General features: G+C 41.5%; 1 protein-coding gene across 1 annotated transcript in view; it reads right to left on the bottom strand.

Moving 5' to 3' along the window:
• The window catches only part of LRPPRC (leucine rich pentatricopeptide repeat containing), a 1,486,422-nt gene that overhangs the window by 1,122,543 nt on the left and 341,642 nt on the right, over positions 1–22,237 (bottom strand). The window contains exon 12 of the mRNA XM_044079460.1: positions 11,175–11,293. Within this exon, the coding sequence (XP_043935395.1) occupies positions 11,175–11,293 (119 nt within the window). The remainder of the gene's footprint in view (positions 1–11,174; positions 11,294–22,237) is intronic.

Below are 22,237 nucleotides of genomic sequence, written 5' to 3'. Positions count from 1 at the left end.
TGGGTTGGTAACCTGTGGAAGTGACATCTGTATCCTTGGGAAACTATGTTTAAAACTCATTTGTCCTGGGTAATTAGTTCCCAATTTTTTGCTTGCAGAGCAATCTTTCCCACTAAAGGAGCAGTCAGTTGAGAAGTGCTTGGAAGTTTTAAAGTTAAGAGTGATGCCTCCAGGTGCATCTGCAGTTACCTCCTACTGCTCTTCTAGGTGTAAAATATTGCTTGCACATACTTGCATTAATAATTCCAAAACAATGCTACATACAAGGTTTCAGAATACTTATCTTGAAGCATACATGATGGCAAACACAATTGTATTGATATTTGACCTCTGTCAATGAGTATGTTAGAATTGTAAGGTGATAACTTCATTTTTAAAGGCTCAGGCCATACCCACTAGGAGTTAAAGGTACACACTCGAAACAGTTGTACTGGAGTGAATGAGTTAAGTCATTGAGACAGCTTACCATAGGGGGGAGAATTACTACTCCCTGATTTGGAAGTGGAAGCCCCCCACTGCTTAGTCCTGTGCGCACCCTGAGACTGAATCCTGGGTGTTCTGCTGGTTCTGGGTTTGAACTGAGAAGGTCTGGAAGAGCCAGGAAAGGACCAATTTTTTGAGGGCCAATGCCTACGAAATCTAAGAGGCTGCACTTGTAAGAAATCTTTAACAGTTTGCATAGATGTAGCTTTTTCCTTCATCTTTTTAAGAACAACTTCTGCTTTGTCACCAAACAGGCGGTCCTGATTTAAGAGAGCTCCAACAATTTAGTTTTAACATGATCTGGCAAAGATTGCTCCTTAAGCCAAGCATGCCTTCTAAGTACAGACCCGGTGACAGCAGCCCTGCAAGATGCCTCTAGTGAATCAAACCCACATTGCAAAGTATGTTTTCCAACTTGTTCAGCAGAATGCAGTAAATCTTGTAAATCCTTATTCTCAGCACAATCAGGAAACAACAAAATGTTCTGTTTAAGCAATCCAATAATAAGCTGCTGATACTTTAACATATGAAACTGGCAGTTTAAGGCCCTAATGGCCAAAGTAACAGAAGTGTATGCCTTCTTACCCCACTTGTCCAGGGCCCTGGAATCTTTATGAGGGGAGATGGGGTTTTTGGCAGTAGTAGCCTTAATGCCTTTGGGTCCCTGTGAAATGGTCTCTGGATCCACAGTAGGATTCTTAAAGAGGAACTTGTGAGAGTCGGGTACTCTAATACCGGCGAGGTTTCCTGGGAGCTGGAGGTAAAGTGTCTGGGGCCAGGCTAGATTCCAGGAAGGCATCATCTACAATGTCCAGTACAAGCGGGTTAGCTAAAGGCCTGTGTTGAGGTAGGAGTAAGAATTCCCTAAGCCTTTTTTTGGAGTCAGTGTAATCCTGGCTTTCCCACCGGAAATGCTCCCCAAGAGTGTGCAAAGTTTCACCAAAAGAGAAATCTTCTGGAGGGGAAGCAGAGGGTATGGAGTCCTCTGCATCACAATCATCAAGGGTAGATAAGGGCAAATTCTGGTCATCAGAAGAAACAGAAATTTCAGAATCCTGATCAGAACATTCAGAAGAAAAATCAGCTCTAGGTCTCAGAGAGAGAAGGGTGGCTTCCCCTAATTAGAGTAATAAGGTCTTCGGCCATTCTTATCATTTGTTTTTTAGGCATATGGGCCTGATCACACAGTTTGGATGTCAGTTTAAGCGTGGATCGAATTTTAGGCCTTGAAGAAGAAGATGGCGCCGGTTTGATATGCAAGTCAGTAGGCCTGAATACACCCTCAGAAGCCGATGCCTGCACAGCGGCTCCGGACCCATCCAAGATAGAGACATCCGCAGGTTCCATAGTCGAAGAAGCATCTCGCTGCATACCAGACTCCGAATGGGTCTCAGTAGAAGCCTGCAAATCTGAAGTAGCAGGTATCAGGGACTGCGAAAGCACCTCACCGAGTACCGGTGAACTGGCAACTAGCTTAACGGAAGCATCGTTGGCAGTTTTGGACCTATGCAGCCTGTCTCTATCTTTATCTTTATGTTTATGTTTTTTGGAATGTTGGTAGTTGGAGGGCTTACCAAAGCCATTTCTGGATAATTAAACAGAGTACCAAAATAGTTTGATGCAAAAATTAACAAATGATGAATAGTTTGAGGATTTAATGAGGCACAAAATAGACAGCGAGGAACATCATGGTCTGGGCTTAAGCAAGGAATGCAGTACGAATGAAAATCTTTATGAGGTATTTGCTTTACACAAGTAATACAATTGTTAACTTTTACTGACATCGGTTTAGAGCAAGAAAAAGGATCCCCAACAGGGTCCTTAGCTTTTTTGAAGACTTAGGTTCTGAAACTTGAAAATGAAAATTTCAGGAGTTGGACGGCCGGCACTTGCAAACTGCTTCTGCTTCGGGCACCGCATGGCAAGAAAGACTGATGTAATGGCGTTGGCTGCATATTTTATACCCTTGACTATCTGAAGTCATGGAAGAAGAGACAGCATCCAACGCAGGACCCAAGACTTTGATAATCAGGCCGGCTGAGGGCTACCTGCAAGCAGATATCCCAAATGTGATGACTGCAACAGTGAAACACCAAGAACATCTGCCTGCAACTTTCCCTTATTGGGATGTGCAGGTAAGCCTCCTTGAGATCCAAAGTTACCAGCCATGAATCCTTGCCCAGCATTGGTAGTAATTGTTGAAGGGTGAACATTCTGAATTTGGGAATGACCAGAAAAGTGTTTAGAATGGACAGATCCAGAATACGGCGCCAGGTGCCTCCTTTCTTGGGTATCAGAAAAAGCCTTGAATAAAAACCTAGGCCTTCCTGATTTGCAGGAACTGGCTCTATGGCCCCCATAGTCAGTAGAGAAGAAATCTGAGTTCCTACCTCTGCCCTGAGAGTTCTGGGTACCCTTGTAAAACAGGGAAGGTGTGAAAGTAAAACATGTAACCTTGGGTTTACTATATTGAGCACCCATTTGTCGTCTGTGATGGTAGACCACACCTCTGAGAACCTGGCTAACCTCTCCAAAGGAAACCCAGGGTCCGCAGAGGTAGGCACAATAAGGCCGGAGTCATTGAGAATGCTTGCTTTGGGAAGCTGGCTTAGAACTCCCTGATTTAGCAGAAGAAGAATGCCATTGTTTAGCCCTTTGAGGGGCAGAAGCCTGCCCTCTGGAAGATCTGAACCCCCTAGGCCTAGAGCGACCCTGCTTGCCAGGATCAGAGAAAGACCAATTCTTGGAAAGATAATGCCTACTAAACTGAGGAGGCTGAACCTGAAGGAAATCTTTTACAGCTTGCAGAGATTTTGCCTTATCCTCCAACTTTTTCAGTACCTCCTCAGCCTTATTACCAAAAAGATGGCCCTTGTGCAAAGGAACATCCTGCAATTTAGACTTAACTGGTTCAGAAAAAGGCTGCTCCCTGAGCCAAGCATGCCTTCTAATTACGGAACCAGTGGCTGCTGCTCTGCAGGAAACCTCCAAAAAGTGTCAAACCACAATGAAGTGAATGCTTATTAACTAAAGTGGCAGAATTCAGTAAGTCTTGTAAATATTTGTTTTCTGTCATGGAAGGAATATCTCCAAGTTTAGCCTTAATAGCCTCCAACGTTTGCTGCTGATACTAGTAGATAGTAGCCTTAACACCCTTGGGGTCTTGAGAAATAATTTCTGGATCAGCAGTAGGGTTTCTGAAAAGGAACTGATGAGATTCAGGAACCCTGTAGCATATATCTGGTTTCTGGAGGCAGGAGGAACAGAATTAAGAGTTAAAGACTTTTCCATGAAAACATCATCCACAACTTCCAAAACTGGAGTATAGCTAGTGGCTTATGCTGTGGCAAATCTAAAAATTCCCCGATTCTTTTCTTAGACTGTTGAAAATCCTGACATTCCCATTTAAAGGAAAAGTCTTCTGGAGAGGAGACAGAAGGGTTAAAGTCCTCAGCATCAGAATCCTCAAAGGCAGAAAAAAGTTGAGAATTTGCTTCTTCACCAGCAGACATAATGGAAATCTCAGAATCTGAGACAGACAAAACATCATGAGATAATTCCCTAGCCCTCTTTTGAAGGGGGGGGGGGATGATCCCCTAAACAAGGAAAGATCATTACCAGTCATCTTTACCAACTGGGGACTGAGGTACAGGAGGGGAGGCCGATGCCTGTTTATGAGTAGGTTTGCAGCTGGAAGGTTTACTAGCAATCCGGAGGGACTCGGGAGGCCTAGCAACTACAGAAGTCTGAGCTAAGGTAGTCGGTCTGGTCCTGGTCTCAAGTTGAAAAGAAGAGGCGTCAGAAGCCAGTGCCTGCAAAGCGGCTCTGGACCCATCTGAGCCGGCGACAGGCAGAGGGTCTGAAGACAAAATAGCAGCCTGCGGCATGGAGGACTCCGGAAAGGTCTCGGCAAAGGCTTGTGGCTGAAAATCTGCAGACTGCAGGGGTTGCAAGCGCCACACTGACTACCGCTGTGCTGACTACCAATTTCACCAGTGCATCATCAGTAGATTTAGCCCTAGGCCTGTAGCGGTCATTATCTTTGCGTTTCGGGAGACCAGAAGACGCCATACCGACAAACTTAGGCCAGACTCTGAAATGCTTATACAAACTCTTAGCTCTATGGCGTATGGTATGCGGGTTAAAGGAAGCACAGAGATCGCAGTTAGGGACGTTGTGCTCAAGGCCCAGACAAGTTATACAATAGGAATGGAAATCATGGCGCAGAATTTTCCACAGGCAAGACAGTTATTAACTTTATCTGACATTCGTTAAAGCAAGAAAAGAGGATCCCCAACGGGGTACTTATCTGAAGGAGTCTTCAACTTGGTAGTCGGAAAATGAAACTAAGGTAAACGGCTGACCGGCACTACTGCGAATTGCATCTGCTTTGGGCTCCATTGCAAAAAACGACTGAGGAAATGGCGTTGGCTGCCTCCCTTTATACCTGACGTACTGACATCCGTTTTACAACCGGCGTCAACCGATGTCATATACAAAGGACTCTAGTATTCGGGCCAACTGAGGGCTACAGGGAGCCGGATAACCCATATGTGAGGACTACAACAGTGAAACACGAAGAACATCAGTCTGGAGTAGAAACCCTGTCCCTTTTGTTCTACTGGAACAGGCTGAATGGCCCTAATATTGAGCAGGGAAAGTACTTGCTTTTGAGCCTCTGCCCACTGGTTTGGAGGAAGGTCTGGAAACCCACCTGGGGTTGGCAGTGAATGGAAGTAGAATCTGTACCCCTGGGATACAATGTTTAGAATCCATTGGTCCGGAGTAACAGATATCCAGTTTTTGGCATGCAGGGCAAGTTTTCTTCCTGGGGCGCAAGTAGTTGGGCAGGGCTGGGAAGGATAATTGAAAAGTCATTGTGAACTTTTCCCATAAGGGGGTGGTTTACCACTCCCTGTTTTTGAGGTGGGAGCACTCCATTGTTTAGATCTCTGCATACCCTGAGACTGTAGTCTTGGTGGTCTGGTTCCCCTGGGTTTGGGCTGAGACGGCCTGGAAGGGGCTGGAAAGGACCAGTTTTTAGAAGACCAACACCTACTTGAATCTATGTGGCTGCACTTGTAAGAATTCTTTAACAGTTTGCATAGATTTAGCCTTTTCTTCCATCTTTTTAAGAACCTCTTCTGCTCTGATACCAAACAAATGGTCCTGATTTAAAGGAGCATCAAGTAATTTTGATTTGTCATGGTCTTGTAATGTTTGTTCCTTCAGCCAAGCATGTCTGCTCAGTACAGACCCAGTGACTGCAGCCCTGCAAGATGCTTCTACGGTATCAAAGCCACACTGCAAAGTATGCTTACTAACTTGGCTTGCAGAATGCATTAACTCTTGTAAATCTTTATTTTCTGAACAATCTGGAAATAACACAATTTTTTCTTTAATTAGTTCCATAACATGTTGCTGGTACTTCAACATGTGAAACTGGCAATTCAATGCCCTGATGGCCAGAGTTGCAGAGGTATATACCTTCTTACCCCATCTGTCTAAAGCTCTGGAATCCCTGTCTGAAGAAGTAGGGTTTTTGGCTGTAGTAGCCTTAATACCTTTAGGTCCCTGGGAAATGGTCTCTGGATCCGCCGTATTAATCTTAAAGAAACATTTGTGAGAATCAAGGACTCTGTAGTACCTGTCAGGTTTTCTAGGGGCTGGTGGTAAAGTGTCTGGAGTAAGACTAAACTCCATGAAGACATCTACAACATCCAGGACAGGGGGTATAGCTAGAGGCCTGTGCTGAGGCAACTCTAAAAATTCTGAGTCTCTTTTTGGACAGAGGATAGTCCTGGCATTCCCAGCGGAAATGCTCTCAAAGTATGCAAGGTTTCACCAAAAGAAAAATCCTTTGGAGGGGAGGCAGAGGGAATGGATTCCTCTGCATCTGAATCCTCAAAGGTTGATAAGGGTATGTGTCCTAGTAATCAGAAGGGTCAGAGTCATCGGACTCCTGGTCTGTAGAATCAGAAAGGAACTCAATTATTTCTCTCTTAGAAGGGGAAGGCTGGCTTCCCCTGATTAGGGTAATAAGGACTTCAGCCATTCTAAGCATTTGTTTTTGTAGCATGGGAGCTTGAGCATGCGCTTTGGTTGTCGGTTTTTCTAGGCGTAGTGCATACTCTGGCCCTGAGAAACTCAGTAGTTTTAGCTAAAAATGAAGTTGTCGGTTTAATGCAAACATCGGTAGGTCGGAATACACCCTCAAAAGCCAGTGCCTGCACAGTGGCTCCGGACCCATCCAAGGTAGAGATATCCGCAGGTTCCATAGTCGAAGAAGCATCTCTAGGAATACCGGACTCTGACTGGGTCTCAGCAGAGGCCTGCGAATCTGTAGAAGCGGGCATAAGGGGCTGCAAAGGTGTGTCCCTGAGTACCAGCGGACTGGCGACTAGCTTAAAGGAAGCATCGTTGTCAGTTTTGGACCTATGTAGCCTCTGTCATTATCTTTACGCTTTTTCGAAAGATCGGTAGTCGGATGGCTTATCAAAGCCATTTCGGAATATGAAGAACGAGAGCGAAAAAATAGCCCAACAACAAATGGTTCAGGCATTAAACAAGCCACAAAACTGTCAGCGAGGGACGTCGTGGTCTAGGCCTAAACAAGTGACGCAGTAAGAATGAAAATCTTTGTGAGGTATTTGCTTTCCACTGGCAAGACAACTGTTAACTTTTATTGACATTGGTTAGAGCAAAAAAAAAATCCCCAGTGGGGTACTTCGCTTTAGGAGACTTCAGGTTTGAAACTCGAAAAACGAAAATTTCAGGTAGCAGCCGACCGGCACTTGCCGAGAAGGAGCCCAAAGCAGAAGCAGTTCACAAGAAAAGCTGATGTAATGGCGCCAGCTGCCTGTTTTATACCCATGACGACCTGATGTCATGGAAAAAGCGACAGCATCCAATGCAGAAATTCCAAGACTCTGGTATTCGGGCCGACTGAGGGCTACCTGCAGGCACATAACCCAGGTGTGATGACTGCAACAGTTAAACACAAAGAACATATACTCTCTACTCCAATTGCATCTCAAAATCCTGGAATTCAATTCCCGCTCCAAACTCTTCAACAATCCACATATATTAAAAAGATCAATTAAAAATTTCCTGCTTGACTCCTGGCTATTATTCCTAAATTTAAATTATTTTTAAACTACCGCTCTTATGCACACATACATGTCACTGACTTTCTCATTTCTGTTATTTACTTATGACAAACTGGATATAATTATAAGTGACATAATGCATGGATACTTAATTACACCCAATGCTGACCATGTTGCTGCAAACATATTTATTTTGTAATTATCTGATTAACTGATTTACTTTGTATGCACTGCTGCTTATGTTACCTGAGCATTCTGTAAGTTGTGCAAGTACTAGTGTCATTATTGCTCATGAAGACATTCTCCCTTGACTTCCACTGAAAAGGGGCTCGTTTCCCCAGTCGGATTTTCCTGGTAGCCACTGGAAATAAATAATAATAAGCTTGTCCATGGTCAGATACTTCCTCTCTCGACATGGCTTTTGTTGAGAGCCATCGCACTAACACCACTTTACTCTTCTTCTTTAATGACATCAATGTCAACATGAGCAGACGTCTCAAGTAGGAGCATTTTCAGATTTTACTTGTTCCTTTGAAAGGGATGGCCACAATTTTGCTTCAAATCAAGTTATATTTTGAGAAGAGCCCATTAAATCAGTTTAAGACCATCTCAAAAGGGCCTATGTCTTACAAAACTATTAGCCCATAAAGTAAAAAATGTAACATCCAATTTTTAATATTTTACTGACATTCAAAAGCTTTCTTTGTATTGATTATGCCTAGCCATCATAGTGTTGATATTGGGGTGCAAATCTACAACAATCATCATTTCAAAAGTCACGAAGTCAGAAAAAACAGACTTCCTGCAACTGCCTCCTGGACTTTATGCTCGTCTCCCCAGTGGAGATGTTCCCATTTACCAAGCTTATTTCAATTCTTGACCCTGATGAGGTAAATCACAATACAAACATTGATGATGAATCTGGACCTGTGTACACTAACTATTGCTGAAAATTACAATCTCAGACATTCTTCTCAAAATCATCAGAACAGTACTTCGACTTAAAGGCTAGAATCACAGATTCTGAGAAGCAGATTGATGCCTATGAAATCTGTAGCTGATATGGCTGAAAGACTTAAAGCTGTAAATATAGGTAGACTTTCTTCTGAAGCAAAACCTTGAGCTGCTGGAACAGACTTGATTAACAAGAAAACTCAGCCTGCAGAAAAAAACCTGGATTACACAAGCTCCTTGAAAAGCAAAAGCGCCCTTGCTTTTCTCCCACAACAGATTCCTGTAATACAAAAGCACCTTATGACCAGGGACTATGCCAGTGAGCATGCACTTAAACTCCTTTCGGATCATCTTGCTTCCCTGACCGTCAAACCATACACTACTGTCTATGCATGTCCTCAATTCTCAACGGAAGCAGGTCTTAAAAGCATGGTCCTTGGACATTATTTAACATACGAAGGCTCACACAATTTAGTAACTACTACTTTATTACAGTAGTTTAAAAAACAGACTACCTTGAATAGTATTAAAAAATTCTCAGCCAAAAACAGGATCTAATTTAGATCAATATATCCCCTAAACTAAAACTTAGTCAGCCGGCTGATTCCACTGCTGTATAGGAGGCTTTTAAAGCAGCATCATTTAGACTCCCCTCATGACTCGGAGGCCATGCAGTAAAACTCAATGCAATTCTCACCCAAAGAGGACACTGTGATTATCATAGCAGACCAGACTAGACAGCCCTACAAGAGGCTGCAACCAGCTTAAGCACACATAATGGATGAGAAGCAACAAATGGAACTGAAAGTACATAACTGGCTTTGCTTACAAGGACTACATTTTATCTTTATACTTATGGGTATGCTATTCCTATTGTTGATATGACTGATAAATATTTTATTTTATGCATATCTGGGTTAGCACATTATTGGTGGTTGGTTCAACTGTCACAACAGATCCGTGTCTTGGTTACTGCTACATTATTACTTTTCTAACACTCTGGAAATTGTAGCATCATAACACATAACATGCAGGCCCTTTGTAGGATGACACCATAAGACGGAATGTACTACTTGCTTTGAATTTTTGTTTACATACAAAAGTTAACAAGTTCTACTAATACCTGCATTCAGGAAGAATGTACCTCTAGAAATACAAACTCCTCCAAATTACCATTTCCCATTTTCTGACCAGGAGTCAGTTTCTTTAAACTGTATTAAGTTTGCAGATTGTCTACTGCACTTCGGTAGAGAGTTGCCCAGTCTGGTCATGGCATGGGTGACAAACCTGCTCCTGTTAAAGTAATAATACCATTTATGGTGCTCAAGGAAGCACCATGATCTATTAAGTGCCTGCAAAAAAAGAACCATGCAAAGCTCTGAGAATCATACACTGCTTTTCCCATTACAAACCTACAAGTAGGAAGACTGACTAGGTTGATCTTGCACATAATAGGTGCTAACAGCAGCACTCATAGCAAGCATCACATACTAAACTGAAGTAATATTAATTTCATGACCTTTTATTGTAACCTGAGACTCAGGAATGGGGTCCATGCTTGTGACAGTATTAGGAACCCAAAACATTTAGAGAAATTTAAAAAAATGGTATTGTCCCTGAGAACTTTCTATTTACCACTTCTAATGTCATAACTTTGATTTGAAAGTACACACAAAAAACAGCACTGCACTCCAAACTAGACTGGAATAACGTCTTAAACAAAACCTCAGCTTCTCTTGTTGCAAACAATGTAAAAAAACAATCCCAACACCTTTAATTTTTAGCCATAACTGAAGCATGAATATTGAAAGAAAAATTACTGTTAATTGTAATCTTACCCGCTGATGATTATGTATGTGGAAATGAGTAATGGGTCAGTATCAGGTGCACTTCTAAGGACTTTAGTAGAGTCTTACATTTGTGGCATACACTGATAATACTGCAGTCACTCCAAAGCAATACCATCTGCCTTAGATCAGTACCATTCATTGATGCTCATTCACTGCAAGACCATCTGACAGTCACATCCTGTGAATAACTGGTAAACTGGGTCCTTCTGAATACAGCAATGGTATGAGAAACCTACAAGTACACTGCAGTTAAGGGATATACTAATCCTCCTACCTATTATCTGTGGATTGAAGCCAAACTAACTACGTACAGACTAAGTTTGTGTCATCTCCTTATCAGTCTGCAGCTGTCTATGTCGGAGAGTGTCACTTACTTACCCTAAGTTACTACCATGTTTGCATTTATTGCTTTCTTTTTTATAGTAGTGTTATGCATTCATCCTTCTATTATCTGTGGATTGAAGCCAGACCTTTACCTACATACAGAGGGAAGATCTACAGAACTAGTTTGATTGCAGTGCACATTTTAGTCAATATGCCAGATCACCTTTCATTGCCTTTTGGACTTTCTGGCCAGTATAATTTCTCTTCACGTCTACATTCAACTACCATAAATGAATTTCAAGGCATACAGGGTAGGCTTATCACAAAACTTGTTTTTAGAGAAAAAAAATTAGTCAAGCCTTGACAAGTTCATGCAAGTTCACATAAGTGAACCATACCAATAACAGAGGCAAGGCATATTTTTTAAGAAAATACTGTATTTTACAAGACATACCTTTAATGTGGTCCGTGCCGATTCAAAATTATCAAAACATCCCAGAACATAGTTTGTGTAAGTCTCCACATCTGGTTCCACACCAAGTTCCTGCATTGTTTTCAGCACAGCTAAAGTACCTGCAAAAAAATGAAGAGGTTGACCATGTTAGTAATACATGTCTATTAGCACAGAATGTTTACATTTAAGTCTTCATGCACATAAAGAGTTTATACTTTTTATGAAGAAAAAAAAAGTCAGTGTACAAAAATGATAAGAGTGGTAGACTAGATCTGCAACACTGCATTCGCCCCCAAGTTCAGCACCAGCCCACTACAAGATATAGTATGTGGTACAGAAAGGAGCAAACCCAAAAACAGTCAAAAGAACTCTGAAACATAGATGAAAACGGAACATGTATTACAGGGGAAGCCAGAGAAAGAATGCTGTTCATGTCTGGGGTCTAAACTTGTAGAGACTGGATACATTCAGGACCATTCTTAATATAAACGATTTGAACAGAGGGAGAAGAGACAAATGGCAGAACTAGATGGTCACATTAAAGAAATTCACTTGACAGCTATAACCCTTTTTTTGTGTGAAGGAACAACAAAAATAGTGTTCTCACAACACACACTGCAGTAGCACTTGCACATTATCTTCCTGACCCAATCATTTCTGTCACAAACAATACTCCTGACTTACTGGCAAGAATATATAAACAGAATGGTTGAGAAGAGCTAACTGACAAAATAGCAGCGAGTAATCAGTTTTAGCAGTGCTTCAAGTCAAGGCTGTAGGACTTTCCCCAATTACGTTTGACAAGACAGCAGGGTTAGTTACGTTGAGACATTGAATCGTCAGAACCATTGACAAGACAGCAGGGTTAGTTACGTTATGACATTGAATCTTCAGAACCATTTCAAGCAACAGAAGGCAATTAATATGAAAAGACTGCTCACAGTCAGCACATCCATACTACACCTTCCACCGCTACAATGACGGCAGCAGTGTCTCTGTCTCTCTCTCTCTGTCTCTTTCTCTGTCTGTCTGTCTCTCTCTCTCACAGGCAGACAGAGTAAGCATACCTGCTAACTCAAATACATTAACAATGTATCATTATGTAAGGCATACTAACCAAAAAATGTCCTACCTTGTGCATTCGTTCCCTCCATGTTTTCTGCCACTGTACCTGTTGAATCCTAAGCCTCTTCTTACTTGTTCCCCAGTCTTGATTATTCCCCAGTGAGAGTGAAAGCTGGTTGAGGAGGCCATCATACCAGCTGCATCTGTGATGGTTTGTCTTCAGTGGCATTCGAGCTATGAGGATGCACCTAGTATGGACAAAGCCCCTCCCCTGAGTAGGGGAGAAGTGAATATGCCCTCTTCATGCAACTATATGCTCCAGTATACTAAATGTCAGTTAATGCATTACAGGCTTGGTGGAAGAATCCCACCGCCAGGTCATCCTCTGCATCACTGCTCCTTCTCTAAAGGAATGTGGACTAGGACTCAAATTCAGTTAGTGGCTCGGATGCCTGATGAAGTTGACAGGGAGGATGAGGTGTTCCTATCCCGAGAGGGAGGGTGCGCGCGGATATCTCTAGTGGAATTCAGGCTTCAGGACTCTTCACAGGGCAACTGATACTATCGGTTATCTATTACTTCAGAAGGGTCATACAGCAATTGACATCAGGTTGGGGTGGGATATTATATGGCATACTGCATGCTCCTTAGGGCTTGGGTGTGCATGCTGTAGTTTCTCCATAGCCAACCAGCTGCAACTTATTTTAGGGCACGTAGAAAGGGGATATCAGCAATGCAAAAACCTCAGACCTCACAGATGACTGCAAGACTCCCAATGTTCATCCCATGCCTCTACTGAGAGAGAGAGAGAGAGAGAGAAAACAATAATGCCCAAGTTGAGCCATCAGATGGAAGTAGGATGGGGTTATTGGGCAGGGAGAAGGAAACGTGACAATAAAAGGGTACTGGATATTAAAAAAAAACTAAACCAAACTTGGGCTGCAGTCAGGCTTTATCCCTTTATTTAATTTATTTATTTATTTTTATTTATTTTATTTTATTTTACACTTGTTTACCGGGAAAGTCTGAATGGACATGTCCTTTTTCAGCGGAGGCCCAGGGAGAAAAGCTCCACATACAAAAAGAAAAATATTGTATTGACATATGCATAAACAAGGTCGTATATTATTAAATGAAAAAGTAAAAGTAATTATGCACATCTTCAAATATACAGGCTACACAAATATCTCAGACAAATGACAACAAACACTAGTAGAATATGTTAACATATTCACAGGTATGCCAGAGCACACTTTCAGGATGATCTCTAATTAGTTAAAACAAAATTTTGAGTACATGCAAAGAAGGCTGAAGACCATGGCAAATGCCAAAACCTGAAATCACATACGTACAACACCTAATCCATGCGCTCTAGGACTCTAATGGATATAACCAACACATTAAAATATTAATAGTCATTTTAAGACTATAATCCATCCTAGAAGTACTGACCTGACTGGCCCCATTACTACTACCAAGATGACCAAGGAGCAAGACAAAATTTGAACTGCAAGGTGAATGAATAATAGAAAATGACAGATATGCATTGAACAAATGAGTTTATCACAGATATTCATATATTACCAAGTTCATGACTGAGGGGGCCTAAGCCTAGCAATATTTTACCGAAAGAATAAGGATGTCCTGCAGCCAGGGACATGGGTGCCAGGCCCGGTATAAATTTCCTGTTCCCCATCCACTGGTCTAGGTTGTGCTTAAACTAATCTGCAAAATATCCTTTGAAGTGGTAACTGTGGGGATTTCCTCAACATTTTCCAGCATGGGAATATCTTCTCACTCTAGTTCCTGCATTTCCTGGGAAGTCCTCACCTCCTGCACGTTCAATACATGCCATGGAGTCAAAACACTGCACTATCAGAGCATGCTTAGCCACTGTCCCACTCACTGCAACACCCATCCACTGAGTGAGCACAATTTACAAGAATGAAAACACATAGCTAAAAAACGCTGGACAGAAAAGGCTGTCCTCATAACAGATAGTGAGAGGGTAACACATATCCACCATGAAAGGGCTTTTTAAAAAAACAACTGATAAGTAAATGTAAGCTATCTGGAACTTAGGATCATAGGAGATTACTAGGCTATCGACGGAGAGGTCATGTCATACCTAGCCATTTTATCCCAATGTAATATCATAGAAATGTTAGTCAATACCCAAGATTGCATTTCGTAATGGCTGCTCATGTCCAGGAGGGTTGTGGGCACTATCCCCAGTAAAAATTTATGGTGCCCCATCCACTCGTTCAAGTTCCTTTTGAACAAAGTCCTAGAGATGCTCTATTTCACATGAATAGGTAGCCTATCCCAAAGACGTGGCAGTCACTGGGAAATAAATCTGTCCCTCCATCATGTCCTATTTAAGTTGTAGGCCATATTTAGGTACCTGGAATGGGTTGCCCTAGTCCCGTTTGATTTACGGATATGCAGCAAGTTCATTAGGTTTGGGTCTGAGATTGCTCTGTTAGGACAGGCATAAGTCTCCCCCCAAGAAGTCAATATGATACAGAGTAGAGTGACAGACTTCAGTCGGTCTGTACAAGGCATGTGCAGGAGTCTCTTGATCTTATTTGTAGAAACCTCCACGGTCTCTCCAATTGCTGCAGGGGCTTTGTACGGTACATGCCAAATGGGGCATTATACTCAATTATGGGCCGGATTAGTGCAGCGTATAGAGGGGTTATAACCTCTCTTGCTCTCGAGGCGATGCCTTTACTAATAAAGTGTGCTACATACAAAGCTTTCCTTACTACAGCAGACACAATGTGGTCAAAGTTAAGGTTGCAGTCAACTTGTGATCCCAGGTCCCTTACCACTTTGTGGGTACTTAGGGTATTGTTTTGATAGTGTGACATGACACTGTTTGTGCCGAAGAAGATGATGATGCATTTCTTTGCATTCAGTTTCAGACTATGAGACCATGACTAAGACTCCAGTCGTTGGTCTGCTTAAGACCCTCCTGGAGTATACGGACATCATTTGGGGACTCAAAATAATTGCACCCAGTTTGCTTTCGTCTGCAAACTTGGTCAGCCACAACCCTTAGTTTTAACCTGAACTTCTGAGAAGCATTCTGCAGTGGGCAACTGCTAAAAAGAATCTCAAGCAAAATTAAACACCTTAGGAACCAAGATATGAAGAAAGGTGAAAATGGAGAACAGCAGATCCTGTAAAACCAAAGCACCAGGAGGACTGACTCAAGGAATCACAGTCCACACACAATGCCAGGTAGATTTCTGAACCAAACACACATTTTCCATGCAACAACATTCAAATGCGGTCATGTTTGAGGCAAACATTGGAAGAAATCAACTCCAGAGGAATAGCTTTTAACAGAAGAATTTCTCAAAGGGTGTTCTGCTGCATAATGTACAAAAACTGAGCAGTAAGCAACTCACTTTGAAGAGGTAGAACAAAGACATTGTTTTGTCTTCATAAATTTGTGCAGCCTCTTCAACAGAAAATTAAACTGATGGTACACATCCACACTGAGGAGCCCCCCCCCCCCCAGTTCTCTGCCCCTCCAAAACATAACAAGGGATGTAAACAGACTGCTATAAGGACAATTCCACCATCACTTTTGAGGGGAAACATGGGTATGTCTTAAGGGACATCTAATCCTTGTGAAAGACTAAATATGGTTTCCTATAAATAAGGGGTTTACGCTCCAAGATCTTGTGAACACAAACGGATGCCACCAAGAATAGCACTGCCATAAATGTCAGCAATAAAACCCAAACACCTGACAACATAAGTTAAATGTCTTCCTCACTTCCCTTAACATGGCGACAGGTTCAGCTGTAAACTGAGGCCTTTGGTGCCATATCAAAAGAAGATCTAGGAGTCAGAGGACAGGCACAGGTTACAATCTCCTTTAAGTTAACTGGTTTCTGATGATGCAAATTTCAAAGAGCACAAGGATGCACCTTTCACCTGCATACAAGAGGCACCTCTCCAACTGCTTTAAAGGGATGCCTGCACAGTCTTTCTCAAGCTAGTGTTGCTACAGTATATCAACACCCAGCCTTAATTTGTATTGTAAGGTCTTGAGACCCAAAGCACTGCTTCTTTGGTTGCACTCATCACAAAAGACACCTCTCCTCAGGGCTTTTTCCAAGTCTAGTAGGGCTCACAGGACCAGGATGAGAAGTTGCACTGGGTCCTTCTGCATCAGCAGGGCTCAAAATGACATCAGTGCTAGGCCCTGTACATCCATGGGCAGCCTAAGTGCTGCCACTGGTGAGCGTTTCTTTGGGCATCACATTCCATCACCCAATCTTCCTGGGCTTATTTGCAACTTGGACACCTACCCGTAGAAGCTGGGTGCAGGCCCACTTACCCCAGAGTTAGGTTTGGGGGAATCTGTCTTGCTCTTTTCCTTATGAAGGACATTCGAAGAACACAAAAGCACTCAGGTTTGCATCTGTCTATCTGATTGACAACCTTTTGGGGCAGACTGTTAGGCTGACCAAGACCTCCATCGACTGGCCTCTGACCCCTGAACTTGTTAACCAAAAGAGTCTTGCATATGTTAGAGACAATGAGTCCTTGGTTGTCATAACAGATGCTGTTTTTACAGCTTGAAAGCATCAGAAGCATGCCCCATTGAACAAGAATACCCTCCAAAGGCCTTACTTGCAGCCAAGTGAGGTCATGACAAAGCAATCAAGAGCATAACCCTACATGATCACTTTGGTCCAGCACAAACTGCAGTCCACCGCACCCTTCCAGTTTACTAGCTTATAAAGAGTTCAAGGCTTTGAATAGGGTAGTGTAATATCAGTGGCCATTGGGTATCTCAGCTACTAGTTTCATCTCTCTAGTTTCCAGTCCATGCTACTGCATCAGATACAGGAAAAATCGGCAGATCTTTACCGATTTGTGGGTTAAGGATGAGTTGGTTGCAGTCCTTAACTTGGCATTTACAAACAGCTTCCGTATGACTCATGTTTGTTTTGGCTAGAAAAGCAGATGTAGTGCATGCTTATACAGGACAACAGCTTATTTTTTTAAATAACATTATGCTTTGCTGACCAGGTTAGCCCTTTTATGCCAATGGGGTCTTTAGCAGACAACAGCGATAGTATTCATGCTAACAAGGGAAAATCTGGCCAGGTTACTGAGGAAATTCTCCCTTTTTTGTGAAACTTCTTCCACTCAAAGTAAGAACTGCTAGGACTGGGGCTTGTGATGATGGAAAGAGAATCACAAACTGGTGTAAAAGTCAGAGTAAGATGTGAATTGTCTAAACATAAGGTCTTTAGGTTTAATGATACTAGCTGTGAAATAAAGCAACTAGAAAATAGAAAGAAAAATATCCGTTAAACATAATGGAATTTTGACAATTGTTCTTAATGATCCAATGTGCTACAATGACTTTATACTGCTTCATACAAAACGGGACAGTACTGCACTAGCTTCTACTGAGAATAGAGCTTTCCATGACAGCTACACGTAGGTTCCAATAATGGACATGAGTGTGTGTAATTTTTGACTGACTGAATTCTTGGTTGCCAGAGGAAGGAATGTAGGCGAGTTTCAGATTGGCTGACTTCAGGGTGGAGCAGAGCATCTGGAGGTTTAGCTTCTGTGCTCTTCACTGCCAAGCTGCTGACAACACTATAACTCATTATCTAGAATAAACAGGAGGCTACAGTGGAGGAGAAAACCACAAATCCCTTTTGCATCTTGGCTCATAGTGACTAAACGCAATACAAAGACTTAATCTATTTTCTGGGAAAGGGTCTACAATGTAGCACCCTGTAGTAAGAATAGAGGCTTCCACATGGTAGCAACATAATCCTGGGTCCCATTGAAGGATCGGAGTGCATGTTTTTATTGGCTAGTTCTGAGTGAGACAGGCTGGATTCTGATCGCCCAGCTTCTGCTGCTCATGTTGGTGTGAGTGATTTCAAAACAGTCCCACTTGGAGAAGAGGCAGACAGACAAGATGGAATGCATTGTATGTTCTTACGGTAAGGGAAATCTCATGTTCAGTAGTTTTCTGTCCTCATCTAAAATGATGAATATATACAAATCAAATGTTAATGACTGGTTGTGTGAATAGTGGCATTCTAGCATGACCACTTTGGGACAGCTTGGGAAGAAATTGCAGACCAACCTTTCTGCATCACCAGACAGTTGGCACCCATTTTCTTCTGAGGACTTTTGCATACTGGCAAAAACTTCTTCCACTCCTCATTGTGCTTTTGTAGGCAATGTGGAATTATCAGACATTCCAGTCTGACAAACACCTGGCACGTGTCAATGTGTCTCCATTTAACACAAGAAGCCTCAGAAGCAAAAAAGACTTGGCAGCTTTTTTTTTAACCTGGAAGACTTGCATATCTACTAAAACCTGGCTGTAGTCTATGAAAAGCATTCCTACTTTGGGGTTCACTGCTAATCATTCATTCAGAACCAGTAGTGATACAGCAGGGGTATATCCAGTTTTATTACAGAACTCATGCCTGCATTACTTATCCTGAATAACCTCAAGCTTGATTTAATACAGGTCCAAATTACTCTCTACACAATTATTCCTCTATCTGTAATTATATGTTCCTCTATAGGCTGCTAGAGGAACACATCAAATACAAAATCACACTCCACCAGTTGAAAGTCAAACTGAACATTTTTTATTGGATTTTGAGTACCCAATATGAACTGCTCCTCCTATAAACTCTCCCATTCTTTATTAAGCAAAATAATAAATACAAATATTCCATGTGGTGGAATTACTAAATCATCAAATTAAATAAGGAAATCTCCTAGACTTACATAAACCATGACCCATTCCAGCTCATAAGACAAAACTTAAATCGAATTAGTAAGGAACTCAAGAATACTAGCAGAAGCACCAAGGCTGCATATATGCACAAGACAGCCAATAGCATTAAGTACAACCATCATGCTTTGTCAAAGTTATGTATGAAAAACTTTCTAATACCCTGCCATGCTCTGAACTCACAGTAATTGGCACTACCCCCACAAAAAACACTACAAGAAAGGACCAGCACTGTGGTAAACCAAGTCCGTGGACAAAAAGTACTTAAACAACAAAAAAACAAACCTCTGACTATGGAAACGCCAAAAGTAAACTTTATTGCAACAAAGCTTTCAGGTTAGCAAAAACCCTTCCTCACTGCTTCAAAGTGCCTTAGTAGATGTCCATTTTCTAAACTTCATACAATCATGTGACACAGCCCAAGTCTGATTTAAAGCAACAGTATGACAATTCAACATATTAAAACCTTAAAATAATAATGAAAAATAAATAATGAACCATATTATCATAGGAAAATTATTATAAAATATTATATCAGTTTTTAGCACATATGGAAATTGGCATTATTCCATGTGGGCTACGCTTTTTAAAAATGCCCACATATGGGAACGTATACCCAGACCTCCTAAAATAGCTTGGCAAGAGCTCACCCTTAAAGTAAGTACTGAGTATATGGTTCTCATAAACCATTTTTTTAGCAAAATTGAGAACGAGCTGCAGGATGAAATTTTGAAGCTTGAATGTGAATTAACTGGCTCACTTAGTTTTAAAAATAATGCGTCAGCTTATAATTTGATCCTGGAGAGATTGAATACTTTTGAACTTAAACCTGAATCAGTTAAAAGGCGTAAATTACTTAGGGAGATAAATGACTTTAAAGTTGGTAATATTTTTTCGTGGTGAAAGCCTCACTGTGCAGATAATGAGTGATGCAAAGAAAAACTCAATGTATACGCTTGACTCATTCTCTCATACTGAAATGCAAGTGGCTGGGAAGGAAGCGGATGTAGTGAGTAATGTCCCTGACTCTGCCACAGTTGATTTAACTAATGGTGGCAGCAATACCCCCTGCTTAGTTGAGAATGCGAATGTTCTTCACAATTGTGTGACTCGCGTAAATTCCAATAGGATGCAGGATTTTCATCAGCTTCCTGCCCCATTTGTCCGCAGTGTCTGGAACATGTAGACACACATGGCAGGGGCAGCTCCAGAGGGTGGCCTGTGGGAAGAGAAGGCAGCCAATGAAGAAGAAATTACAACAGCCCCCAAACCCGCAGTCAGTCACTGCAGAAGGGGTGGTAGATAATCACACTGAATCGGACTTCTGCAGATATTGCACTACTGAATAAAGGGTTACAATTTATTCCAGCTTGTAATGATACCATAACTAATGCAATCACGGATTTAAAACTTTTTGTGAAGAACTTGAGTTTAAAATTGACTTTTAGAGATTTCCTATGCTGGGACCACAAACGTTTAGAAAATCATGCACATTCATACCACTGACTTGCCCTTAGTATCGGCATTTCCCAATTTATATGAACGTGATTTGTGCCAACTTTATGAAGAGCAAAAAAAAAGAAATTTTACAATTTATCAAAATCAACAACATGCTGAGGTTGTAGAACAATAATGACATTGTCATTAAGCAAGCAGATAAAGGGGACTCGCTTGCAATAAAGGATAGGAGTAGATTACTTGAATTGGTTGTATGAGTTTTGGAATGATGTAATACCTTTAAGCAAATAGCTATATCTAAGGTTTCTACTTTTGTTGCAAAAGTCAATCAGTTATTGTATGAATTATTGTTGGCACAGGATTTTTTATTAACTTTTTTTTTTTTTTTTTTTTTTTTTACTGTTCCTTGTCCTGTGACACTTGCTATATGGTCTTCCAAAATACATAAGGATCTAACCCATTCCTCTATGAGACCTATAGTGTCTGGGAGCTGATGGGTTAACAAACCTATATCCTTAGATCAGCAGAAGGTACATGGGGGTTAGCTCACTAAGACAGAGTTATAGCCACAATACAGATGATTTTTTGAGTAAGTTCTAGGAGTGGTTTGAAAATCAAAGAACTGACTTTTTGTTTGGGTGTTTGGATACTAATTCACTCTACCATAACCCTCAATGAAAATGGAGTAGACTCAATATGCAGTTTTTTTGTAATAGCACAGATATGGGTGGCAGAGAGACTGAAACAGTCTGAGTTACTGGAAATTATTCTTGAAAATAATATTTTTATGTTTGAGGAACAAGGTTTTTATCAAACTTCAGGTGTGGCAATGGCCACTCCCATTGCCAACACATATGTAAATATTACCTTGAATGCATGGGAAAAATTATCTGTATATAGAGCTTCTGACAACTACAGCTCTAAAGTTTTGTTTTATAAACATTTTATTGACATCTTCCTCTTGTGGGAAGGTGTTCAGCTTAAATTATATGAGTTTATTGAATACTTGCATGGAACTACCAACATCCTCATGTTTAAATCTAATTCATTTGATATGGAGTGCTGCTTTTTGGATGTACAAATTAGTAAAATTAATAATGATATCCATACACGTTGTTATAAAAAGGAAGTTCAGAAAAATAGATAATAGTCAGAGAAAGAGCATGCATGCACACCACATTTTTAAAGGCATTACTAAGAGCCAGTTACTACATGTTAGGTTGAACACCAATGATATTAAATCTTCTTCTTTCGGCTGCTCCCGTTAGGGGTCGCCACAGCAGATCATCTGTTTCCATCTGCATCTTGCTTTGTCACATCACACCAACCACCTGCATGTCCTCTCTCACCACATCCATGAACCTTATCTTAGGCCTTCTTCTTTTCCTGTTAACTGGTAGCTTCATCCTTCGCATCTTTTTCCCAATATACTCTGCATCCCTCCTCAGCACATGTCCAAACCAACGTAATCTTGCCTCTCTGTCTTTGTTTCCAAACTTTCCAACCTGGGCTAACCCTCTAATATACTTATTCCTAATTCTGCCCATCCTTGACACACCCAGTGCAAATCTTAACATCTGTAACCCTGCCACGTCCAGCTCTGACTCATGCCTTTTTGTCAATACCACTGTCTCCAACCTATAAAACATAGCTGGTCTCACTATCCTCTTGTAGACCTTCCCTTTCACTCTTACAGGTACTCGTCTGTCATAAATCACTCCTGACACTCTTCTCC

Source organism: Protopterus annectens, chromosome 1.part0 (assembly GCF_019279795.1).
Source record: "Protopterus annectens isolate FY-2018-M chromosome 1.part0, PAN1.0, whole genome shotgun sequence".
NCBI lineage: Eukaryota > Metazoa > Chordata > Ceratodontiformes > Protopteridae > Protopterus > Protopterus annectens.
Note: the sequence above shows the minus strand (reverse complement) of the source record. Positions and strands in the feature narration are given on the sequence as shown.